A 12,503-nucleotide genomic window follows, 5' to 3' on the forward strand; every position below is an offset into this window, starting at 1 on the left:
CTATTAACGGGACCTATTTTATCCTCAGTCAAAATCACATTTAACTAAAGCCTTTCCAGTTACAGAAAGATTTAAGGGTAAACACTATCGATCAGTTCTTGTTGTCTGGAACCCCTGTCTGGATGGCAAATGACCCTACTTATGTCAGTCACACTGTCTCCATGACAATGACGACTTCGCCGCTGTCCTCAGATGTTGGTGTTGTGGTGGCGGTCGGAGTACACAGTGTAAGTCCTTCCTCTGTGGTCACCTGACCCCTTGCAGGGCAGTCCACACTGTCATGGAGATCAGAGTCACTATTTCTTTTATCTCTCTCCCCTCCATTTCCTCTCCTGCCACCTTCCTCCTCCTCCTCTTCATCCTCCTCCTCTACTCGACACCTGCACACCTCGATCCCAGAGTCACCTGTGAGTCGCCGGTGTCTATACTGGCTCTCATCAGCTCCCATGTCCTCATCGTCGTCTTCGTCATTGTCCTTCTCCTCCTGGTCCTCGTCCTCATTCTCCCAACTGGGTGGTCCTGGCTCAAAGACATCCACGCAGGGGGAAAACAGAGTCTGTTTTGGTGGAGACTGAGTAGCACGAGGTGATGGTGAGAGGGAGGATGCGTGGCCAGAGGAAGATCCACCTTTGTCAGACTGGTGGAAAGCAGTAAGGGGGTCCAGAAGTAAGGCTGGAGCAGGAAGGGAGGTGGAAGAAAGGGCTTGAAGAGTTAGGGGAGGAGGAGGAGAAGTAGAAAGGGATGGGGGTGAGGATGGGGAGAGAGTCGCAAGGGGTGACTGACAAGTAGCATAAGAAGATTCAGACTCTATGGTTATGGCTGGGCAGGGGGAAGCAGTGGACACTTGTTCTGAGAAAGTGAGAAGTGGTGTAGGGGTGGACAGAGGCTCAGACTCAGAACCAGCCCCAGGGCGCAATTCAAATCCAGAACAAGAACCAGAACTAAAACACGCCTGGGCATTTGAAGGCAATGGAGGAATATGGTCAAACTCAGACAATCGAGGCGGGACCAGAGAATGACCTGAATGATCTGTTTCTGCAGTTGAATCCAGGCAAGATGTTGAAACAGCAATAGACCCTAAATGCTGGGATAAGTGTGACCCAGGGCTGGGATGACCCTCGACTAAACCTGATCCAGGTGATAGTTCTAGGTTCTGGCACTGAGTTAGGATGGGTAAAGTTGGTGCTGCATCTGTGACTAGGGCAAGATTTGCATGCCTTGGAGACAGAAGGCTATTAACTGGTGAATCTGCAACTACCCCAGCTTTAGGCTGTGGATTTGGAAGCAGGATATGATCTGAAGTTACCAAATCTGGAGGTTGTGTAAGCTTTAGAAATAGTGATTGTGGTTCCTGACCTTGTGTAAACTTTGTATGTTCTTGGACTGGAGACTGGGTAAGCTTTGTAGGTTCTTGGACTGGAGACTGGGTAAGCTTTGTAGGTGATGGAATTGGTACAAGAGTTGGGTCAGGAGTTAGGCAACCAGAAACAGAGCTTGCTATTGGAGACAAAGTTCTTCCAGCATCTGGTGATGGAACTGAGGCTGGGCTATTAGGAGAACTGACTGTATCAAAAGTCCTTGTTAAATTTAGTGTTTCCAGTGATTTTATGGTTATAGAAGAGTCAGAAGCAGTTGGGGTAGGAAGCCTTGACATTAAGGGAATCTTTGGGGTATCGTTTTGGACAGTATTGGTGTCCATTGCTGGGCTTTGTATTATTTGGATGGAGGGGAGTGCTGTGTCAACAACATTTGGACTAGGGAGTGTACTTGAGCTACAGGTGCTGACTATTGGGGTACATGGTGCTATGTCAAGCTGCTGCTTTATGGGAGATGTAGTCCCGACTGGGAGGGTGAGCTGAAAACCAGGTGAGGGTGGAGGCTGAGGGGAGGCTGCCCTGGTAACAACCGCCACAGTAACAGTCTGGTTGGAAACCGATGAGTTTGTGGCAACTGCTGTATGAGCTCCAGCACCGCTTACGTCAGCAACGTCAAGGACCATCCTCTCAGAAGCAACCTGCGTCTCGTTTGAATTCAAGTAGGTTGCAGCTGCAGAGATGGTCTCCATGGTGACATCAAGGGTGAGAGGCGTGGCTTCGCTGGGTGTGGAGGCATGGCTAGTGTCAGTCTCATATGTAATGGGTGCCGACAGGGAGGAGCTACACGGAGAGGAGGGGCAGCAGGAATCACAGGAACAGCTGGAGCTACAGGAAAGATTTACAGATATTGAATAACACCTGAATATTATATACTAAAGCTGCAAAAATCCAACTCATAAGGTAAACACAGTAATCAGTGACAGAAAAATTGTTTGAATGGTATTATCAGTACTGAAAATGCTACGTTGATGAACAAAATGAACCTTCTGGGATTTTCTTACCTGGATTGAACGTGCATCAAGACGGTATTATCAGTAGTTTAAATAATAGCGGTAGCAAAAATACTGGGAGTAGCTATTATTTGTGATAGTACCACTAATACCAGTGACACTTGACGTTACACTTGAGCTGAGGTAGGAAAAGCGCCTGGTTCCAAATCAGTAATTACTGCTACTTTTGCTGTTGCGGTAGTAGTTATAGTAGTATCACCACTTGTACTTCCTGTACCATTAGAAAAACTCTTACCTGTTGTCTGAGCTGAGGGAGGACGGCCCATCGCTGTGCGGCCGGTGCAGCAAGGGACCGTGTTGTGTGAGCAGATGGGGGTCGGCGGTGCGTGGAGGTTGAGGGTATCGAGGGGTGGTGAAGACGGAGCTGTAAGGAGGAGGAGGAGTCGAGGGCTGAGCTGCCACCTCCTCATAGGAAGGCAACTTCAGGGATGCCAAGAAACCTACAAGCAGAAGAGGGAAGGAAGGTTAGCACAAAGACACTGGTCAGTGGCCCTTTTCTTTTGTTTTTTTCTACATTTGTTTTGATGTAATGCACCTAGAGGGCAGTGGGATTGCTTTTTTTAAGCAGTCCCTCAGCAGGTTGATAGTGGTAACTTTGTTAAACTGAACTTAATAAAAGTCCAACTCAACAAAAGTGCTCTCTCCTGCAGCCATGTCAAAAGGTGGAAACCAAGATTCGAAAATCTTGTCCTATTTAGCAATATTTTTTCTATAGAATGTGAATTCATTTGTATTCCTAGACATGCAAGATATCATGGTTTTCCAAATTATTAAACAATACCCCCCTGCCAAGGGGGGCGCTACAGCGAGTAGCTCCACAAATTAGATTTTTTACGCTGGACTCCCAAAGCGGCTTTTATCCCCTCATGGGTAATTATAAATTACGCCTGGGTGATCTACCCCAAAAAAGTCCATACCCGAGTTTAAAAGACGATCGAGGTGTTGTGGTCCAGCAAGCATCTGTGATTTATATGACGTAGCCTTGATCTGAATTACAATAATGACAAGTGGGCAGCTTGATGCCGAGGCTCTACAAACAAAACCTGATGCATTTACAGATGCACTTCTCTTTGGAGTGCATTTTAGCACAAAGTTTCTGAAAACCTTTGGTCTATGTAACTCATTATGCAGGCAAGATATATGCTAATGGAGCTTTTTCTGCCAGCTGTAGACAGAACAAGTGATGAAGACAGTGTGATTTATCTGGAAGTAGCAAGACACTTAGAATTCTTTGATCATGCAAACCCACTGCATGGGGTGGGTGTAGCAGAGGAGGATGCTAGGGGACAGGATGAAATGGAGGAAGATGATCTGCTGTGACGAACCGCAAAAGGGTGCAACTGCATAAGGCAAATTCATAAAAATCAAACAAACAAGAAGTGGTTCAATTGTGATGCCACTTTAACTCGATTAGCACAGCGTTAGCATGATCCAACATCTCCTAGCTTGAGTGACCCCTGCTTCTACTTCAGCATATTGGAAAATGACTGACTGCATAATAAGACTTCAGTAAATTAACCATTCATTTGTGCTATTTTGCAGACACAGACCAAGAATGGGATGTGTGGAAGTGATGCATCACATGAAGATCTACTGCAACTTTAATTTTTCTCTGCAACACTTGAAGAAATGTGCTGAAAACCTTTTTAAACATATAAAGAAGCAAAAGTACATAGACTGTACACAGCTGAAGCCTAATATGCATTAAAATGAGCTGATATGTAGCGCCCAGTGAATATTTTTAAGTCATGCAAAAAATTATTCCAACGTTTAAAAGAAAAGAGAAGAAAAAGAAGAAAAGAGGGTAAACGTCTTCACAGGAATCATTCTTTAAGGCCTCCACACTGTAAATTTCCACTGAGTCGTCACAGCCACAGATTACAAAAGCGGCACGTCACTTGACTTGACAGCCGAGCATCAGTCACAAACAAGAACAGGCTTCATTGTCTTGATGCTGTGAGTGGAGTTTAGAGGCAGCTCTCATACAGACAGAGATCCCAAAGGTCCTAGAAAACCAGAAACCTATGGTTTTCCAGCCTCTGTTGTTTTGTAACAGTGCTCGGAGCTTCAGAACGAAGCCTTTTTTTTCTCCAATCAGCCAGAAAAAGATGAAGTTTGGAGCATCTTATCTTTAACCTTCTGTCCAGTTTTGACGAGTCTTGTTGTGGCTGGTTCTCGCTTTAGCCCTGCTGTGATGAGGTACGGATAGAAAAAAAACAAGCCTAATCTAAACACCTCATTTTTCAAATAGCCACTGAAAGCATCCAGAAAACACAGATTCAGGTTTCTTACTGAGGTCCAGCATAGAGGAGGGGTAGGAGTTGGCTCCATGGTAGGCCAGCAGGCTGATCTCTCTCTGTCTCTGCTGCTGCTGGACTCTGAGTTTGGCTCGACGGTGTCGGTACGCACAGCAGCAGCTGAACAGGATGAGGACGGTCCACAGCAGCCAGAACCCTGAACACATCACACACACACAGATTTCATTGTGATCATATGAAAATCTTCATTGACTTTAAATGTTTAGTCACATACAAGAATAAGTCCTTATATACAGAACCAAATAAACCAACGATGACATGACGTGATGCAAAGCATTGTTGTTCATCTGAAAATGTATGAGAGTAATTTACAAAGTGCAGTAAATGCTCAGAGTCTACAGGAGCTTGGCAGAGAGATTCAAATATTCTGGGAAAAGTGAAACATGAGGAAACTGTTTTGTGGGTTCTTGTACAGTGAGAGCTCGGACCACCACCCTGTCACATAAGTCTCATTATTGGTGGGTGTTGAACACCATCAAGGGCGCCATTTGTCACCAAATCTTCTGGTTTTTTTAGGCGCAGCCAACAGCAGAGATGTGGAGGACCTCTCTGCTGCTGTGCTGGGTTTATCATGCGTTGACCTCCAGTAAACTGTGGGGCGGTTTGCTCTGGAGTGTAACATGGCTTTAATGGGAAGTGGCACATCTAAGTTGAGGAGTAGGTGCTGACGTGCTGGAGCGCATGCAGACGCGTCTGTGTGGTCACAAAAAAAAAGGTTGACCCTCACTCTCGCCATCTAGTGATTAAATTCACATCACTCAGATTCGCATGTACATAAACTGAGTCGAGGACAGGAAGCAAAATTGAAGCTTTAGGAAATCAGCCATCTGGGAGGGACTAGGGGTTTCTACTTCTTTACATTTAAAGGAGCCATGAGAAGTTCAGGCATCTGATCATGTGATGCCTCATTGGTGAGTTCGGCTATGTTGGTTATGTCCAACTGGGACAAGAGCTGGGGGATTTGGTCAGGTCCTGTTACCTGGACGAGCAGCAGAAAAATGTTATCAAAGGTTGGAAATCACACAAAAGCTATCTAGTTTGCATCCAGAAGAATGAAGTTATGATAAAAAAAATGAACAAAAACATAATTAACTTGTTTTCCTAAATGCTAATATTATAACAGCCTTGTTTTGAAAGAGATAATTCACTCATACTTTTCTATAAAAAATTCCAGTCAGCCCATTAAGCGGTTGTTAGTGGTTTGATATTCTTTTTCTGTTAAATAAATAAATAAAAATCAGCTAACTGTAAAGCAGCAGCAAGTAAAGCAGGCTTCCTTTATTATTATTCAGTACAAGCACTCCTACAGCTGCATACATGCATGTATAAGAGTGACAGACCCAATTAGGAGTGCAAAATGATGCTGAGACAGCACCTTAAGTCACCGCTACATTACACTGAGCCTTAATAAATGAACTTACACCAGAGTTCGTAGTAGTAGGTGCAGCAGCCGGTCTCTCCGCAGCAGTGTCCTGTCTCACACAGGTATCCTCCGTTAACGCTGGCACCCGGGCAGTACCGCGGTCTGCCCAGCAGGGGCTGGCTGCCACCGGAGTGGTACTCCATAGCACCCCTGCTTCATGCACACTTAGCCCCGAGCCACCGCTGCCTGCTCGCCGCAAGCTGCTAACTAGGCGTTAGCTGCTAAAACGTGTGATCCCGGTTGCAAATCCAGCTACATTTTTTCATGTAATCTGTTTTGTAGCCAAACTTTACTTCAGGAGCAGATAGCCTGTTATTCTTAAATTCTGGTCAGTCAGTAAATCCAAATAGCTTCAAAATTAAGCTAATCTACATTTTCAGCGCAGGTGAAACACCTAAAATGATAGATTCAGGCAGTTTCAGCGACGCCTCTGTGATAGCAAATTACTGAGCTTATCACCAAGAAGGACCAGAAACCAGGCGAGAACTTCTGCATCCAAAGAGAGACCGACGGGGCAGAGAGGGGCTTCCTCATCCGTTAGCACCACTCATGCACGATTTAAAGGCTACAGAACAGCAGCACCTACACCACCCTCATGTGACAGCTACTAAATCCTGTTAGTACTGCAGCTGCAAGAGAGCGCTGGGGAGGAGACAGGATGACAGCCAGTAGGAGGCTCTGAACTGGAGAGAGAGGAAAAAAACAAGAAGAAAACAATAGTTAATTGATAAGAAACAAGACAGGGTGTCTCTCTCTCTCACACACACACACACACTACTACAGGCCTGTTTGATATTCATTGCCGCAGCGAGTCAAAGCACAAGTGACACAAAGCTGCCACTCTGTCCATGTCACACACACACACACACCCGTGTTTGCACTTGTGTCCTTGTGAGAACCATTGCTGGCATAATTCACCGCCAGAGTCCCACCCAACTCTGATGGACGGGCTCACACACAGGGACAGAGGATCAACATTTAAAAAACTTCAGGTGAGAAAGTAAAAGTGGCACTGAGACATGAGAGTAACGTTAATGAGTAGCAATTAAAATAAACTGCTGATGTTTGCAGTCATGGTAAAAAGAAAGTACATCTTCATTCTTATTCTAATTTTTTATGAATCTGAGCATATAAAAATCTTCCAGTTCTTAGGTCTTAAAACTATTTAAATACATCCTAAGATGAACAACGGCTCACAGCTTATTACACGGTTTCATTGTTTGTTTAACATAACTCTAGCAGTAATGCAGAAGCAGTGCATGAAAAAAGTACACCCTTACAGGAATTCAGAGGCTAAGCAGCAGCCAGCTGCTGATAATCAAATGCACTTGATTAAAGTCATCATCAGGAAGCGTGAGCACCTCTCTGAAAGCAGGCGTTCTGGTGGTTTGCTGGTCTGCAGCATTCAGATGTGTGTTAACACAATGTCGAGGAGTAAAGATATCAGCAACAATCTTAGAGCAGCAACTGTTGATATCAAATGGGAAGGGTTATGAGGATATTTCCAAACAATCTGAAGTCCATCATTCCACATCATTTTCTGAAATGGAAAACACTGAAGGCAGCTGACAATCTTTCCATGAGTGGACATCACAGCTAATTCACCACAAAATCAGAGCAACATCTCAGACTCGTCAGGCCTCAGTGAGCATGTTAAACATTAAAGTTCATGACAGCACAATCAGAAAAAGACTGAACAGGTGTGCCAGGAAAAAGCCTACTCTCTCTAAAAAGCACACAACAGCACGGCTTAGGTTTGCTTCTGAAAAAATCTATTTTTCAAGACTTCTAGAACAAAGTCCTTTGGACAGATCAGACCAAAGCAGAGACGTTTGGCCATAACGTAGAAAACCAAACACAGCACATCAGCACGAATACTGCTTCATACCAACTGTCAGCATAGTGGAGGATAGGTGATGATTAGGGCTTGTTTTGCAGCCCAGGACCTGGGCACGGTGCAGTCATTGAGCAAACCATGAACTCTTCTATGTCAGTGTTTTCCAACCACTGTACCGTGGCATATAGGTGTGCCGTGGAAGATTATCCGGTTTCACCTGATTGGTACTCTAAGGCTACGTTCACACTGCAGGTCTTAATGCTCAATTCCGATTTTTCGATCCGATTTTTTTGGTCTGGTTGTTCACACTACAAATAAAATGTGACAACAAACGCCCTCTAGTGTGAACCCTCAAAGCGGCCCGCATGCACAAAAGAAGACGTCACACACAACACGCTCTGTTTACAGAAGTAAATATGGCGGCTACAGAGCTAGTAGGTGTTGTTGTAGCAGTCTATCAATTTGTGAGCAGTCGTAACCGACAGAATTTTGACAAATTAATTAGAGAAAGAAAGACACTGAGAAAAAAGAGAGCCCGTGCTTTAACAATGGCCTTGTTTGATGCAGTGGCTGCTACTTCCGTGCAGAGGTTTGTCTTCTTTGGCGCTGATAATTGGCGTCTGTCTTGTGTCAGTGACGTAAAAGATGGATTTAATGCGACATGACCATTCAAACAGCAGTCGCTTTGTAAAACATCAGACATGTATCAGATTCAGTACCACATACGAAAGTGACCCAGATCGGATTTGAAAAAATCTGATTTGTGCTGTTCACACTGTCATACCATGATCGGATATGGGTCGCATAGTGTCAAAAAAGTCGGATTTGATGCACTTTCACCTGCAGTGTGAACGTAGCCTTAGTGATCGGCATGAGTAACAGGCAGAACAATTGCATTCTCTTCCACTAGAGGGCAGTGCAACTACCTGCTCTAATTAAACAAGTTGCCATCTGCCAGTAAAACAGAAGAAGATGAAGAAGGAATGACATAATAGTCATGCTGCAAGTGAGATGATGCAGCTCGTAATAGCAATAGATAAGTATTTGAAAAGAAAAAGTAGTCAATCTGACCTGGGTCCTGGAGAAAATTCTGACCCAGATGAAGGCCCTAGCATGAGTACTGGTCAGAAAAAAAAGCAAAAAATGTATACTGGGGACAAGCCGAGCCAACTCAGCTATACCTGGTGTGCCGTAGGGCTGCCCAATTAGTCGACTAGTCACGGTCGACGACTAATTTAATAGTCGACGCGTCATTTGAAGCTTTGTAAGATCCCAAAAGACGCAGAAATAAGTAGTAGGATTTAAGCGTGTAATAACGGACTGAAACAGAAGATGGCAGCACTGCATGTACAAGGATGCCAGCTGCCGTTAAACCCTGAAGAAGAAGAAGCAGTGTCTGGTATCGTAGCTGTGTCCAAATTCAGGAACCACATCCTCCTGTAGCCGCATTTGTAGGCCTATTACGTTACAGCGACACGACGAAGACTGTCCAAATTCGAAGACTTCGACAAATGCAGCTGACAAATGCGCCCTTCATTTCCCCAGATTTGAAGGATGGGTCGGGTGTATTCTTTGTGGCCCAACCTATCCCAGAATTCATAGCACGGCCCAGCTCAGTTTACAACAATGGCGGCAGCTAGTTAGTTTTAATATTACTCTTATTATTCTTTCTGGGTCACAAAATAAACGTTTAGCATATTTTCAGGCGAGAATGTAGCTGTGTAAACTTCAAATATCTGCTCAGTTTATCAAGACACCACATATTTTCAAAAGCGCTCCAACGTTTTCGGAAACGTCTGTTACCCACCAGCTCGATAGCGAGCCGGGGTTCAAGGCTCACTAGAGCCCGTGAGAACACCGGACTCCCGGCAAATCGTTTTTAAAACCACCGCCGTCTTTCACTACTCAAGTTAAACATGATATATAAGTCACTTAGGTAACTTAAAAATATTATTATTTGGATTTTTTCAGTGTTTTACTTGTTCCTGAGTAAATCGGTTTGGCTGAGATTAAAGTTATAGAATAAACGTCAAACAGAAATCTGATTAAACAGAAGTGTGAGATGGTCGAGAATATACTCCGATGTCCTGTTATATTTTAGCGAGCGAGAAGCAGACGGCTGAGTTTATTAAACTCCACTGAGACAATCTGCGAATTTCATTAAAATTTAATAAACTATCATCTTGTCTTTATTTTTAGTTAGCACATACATTAAACACTTAAAGCTGTAAGCTAATGATAGTTATATAAGAGCAGATGCATGCTGGTGCAATAAGCTGTACGTTTTACGTCCAATGGATGATGATCTGATTAGTCGACTAATCGCAAAAATAATCGGTGACTAGTCGACTATCAAAATAATTGTTTGTGGCAGCCCTAGTGTGCGGGGATAATTATCAATATGGTTTTTGTGACATTTTTGTTTAGGTGGTGTGCCATGTGATTTTTCTGATGTGAAATATGTGCTGTGGCTCCAAAAGGTTGGGAAACAGTGACCTATATAACAAAGTATTCTGGAGTCAAATGTGAGGCCATCTTAATTCACGCAACTGGACAACGATCCCAATAACACCAGCAAATCTACAACACAACAACTGAAAAACATAATAACCAGTGTGCTGCAGTGGCCCAGTCAAAGTCTAGACAGCAAAGTGGAAAGCTGCCATTAGTCCTAAAGAGTGCTGAAACAATGCTGTCAAGAAGAGGCGACGTGTCATATAGGACATCAGAACCACCTTTGGCTGCAAACTATGAAATCATGGGGTGGGCTTAGATTCTCACACACTGCGTCTTCATTTTAGCTTTATTTTTGTTAAATAAAATGTAATAAGGAATGACAGCACAATCACATCACATGGTTTGTTTATCTGAGCTTGTAAATCCTTAAAACTGAAAGAGATTTTTTTTCACGTCTGCAGGAAGTCTGTTTTCACTGGTGTAGTTAAGGAAAATGAAATTAGCGACATCCCGATGTCTCTCTTACTCGTGGCTCAGTTTTTGAGGACGCTTTTCCTTTTTTGCATGTAAAATAAATGTTTAGCTAAAAATTTCTGGCAAGATTCACATTCCCCTCTGTACCGTCCGATGAGTGAGAGACACTGCGCTGCTTCTAACTCATTTCAGTATAGACCCGTTTATTGATTAATCAATAAGAAGAAAATTAATCTGTGTACGTAAAACAATCTTTAGTTTCAGGTTCTCAGTCGTGTCTAATGCTCCAGCTGGTGGAGAAGTAAACTGAAAAAAATAACCTTTTTAAAAGAGATTTGATTGTGAAATTTGTTTTGTTTTTGGCGTTTTATTGTAACACTATATTACAGAGCAAACATATCACCATACCACAACAACAGTCACCTGAAGGCACTTTATATATAAGGTCAAGACTCTGCAATAATAACAGATTATTCAGCAGCAGCTGGTTGTAGCCTGATCACATTGTACTCTGTATCAAACAGTTATGTCTTTAAAATGAAGTTAATTTTCATGTTTCTATTATACACAAATACACCAGCCGAATATCATTACCACATTCTTGACTACCATCTATAAACAAGATGGCAGAAAAGATAAACAAAGCCAAAGCACAGAAGTGTTGAAAACTGCTTAATTCAAAAGTAAATCAGACATCCAACTCTGCATTGGTTTATGCATCTAATTTCCCCATTTATAACTGCATTGCTATAACTCATTGATTTCTCTTATTTTAAGAAGGACGTGACATCTGACTGAGAGTTCCTAAAATGCGATCATACTTGTTTTTCTTCAGCAAGCAAAGGAGGAATTCATAATGCAAACATTAACAGTGATTCTTTTTTTGTGTGTGGAGTAAACTTAAACCCTCAAAAAAGCCCTGTAGAAAGGTAAAAACCAAAATGTCCTCAGTACGTATAGATGTCCTCACTCCCTAAAACTCAGTGGTCCCCACACTGACAGATGGACAAGTGGACAAACACAGTGCTGCAGAGTTCACAGGAAAAGCTGGTGGTCTGTACAGGACTTTCTTTACTGGGCCAAGTTCTAGCTGCATTCTGCAGTACTACAAACACGCGCGCGCACACGCACTCACACATTCTTTGCAGCCTGGTAAACATGATGGCTGATGGTCAGTGAAGGCAACACGCGCGCACACATAAAGGCCATTTGTGTCCATACAGAGAGACGTCAGTAGTAAACACGTACACGTTATTTATGGCCGCAGAAGCCTGGAGCCGCTGACTGAACGCAGGTTTTACTCAGACCCAGGCAGTCTGTAGACGGACCCCCCTCAGCTGCCGTTAACGGTAAAACCCCCCGGTAGCTCATAAACAAAAACAGCCCTACCGCTCCGTCCGTCCGCCCGTCCTCCACTGGGTCAGTCTGCGGGACTGGCTGCTTCTGCAGTCGGTGTGATTCCTGTTTGTCTGCCGCGGTGTCGGTGCTGGGTACGCCGGGGCCTCCTCTCTCAGTCTCTCTGGTCCCCCGCCTCCTCGCGCTCCCTTCTCAGTGCGACCCTCCGCCAGCCCCGCCGCCATCAGCGCCAGCAGAACGTCAAGCATGCAC

At 43.9% G+C, this 12,503-nt stretch overlaps 1 protein-coding gene across 1 annotated transcript; it reads right to left on the reverse strand.

Moving 5' to 3' along the window:
- LOC113019461 (uncharacterized) lies at positions 1-12,503 on the reverse strand. Its single transcript, XM_026163196.2, has 5 exons — positions 12,285-12,503; positions 6,126-6,810; positions 4,679-4,840; positions 2,622-2,826; positions 1-2,201 (listed from the first exon to the last, which is right to left on the reverse strand). Exons 2-5 carry the CDS (start codon positions 6,268-6,270, stop codon positions 149-151), a joined length of 2,565 nt encoding a protein of 854 aa, XP_026018981.1. The 5' UTR covers positions 6,271-6,810; positions 12,285-12,503; the 3' UTR covers positions 1-148.

The sequence above is a fragment of the Astatotilapia calliptera genome, chromosome 3 (assembly GCF_964374335.1).
Source record: "Astatotilapia calliptera chromosome 3, fAstCal68.1, whole genome shotgun sequence".
Lineage (NCBI taxonomy): Eukaryota > Metazoa > Chordata > Actinopteri > Cichliformes > Cichlidae > Astatotilapia > Astatotilapia calliptera.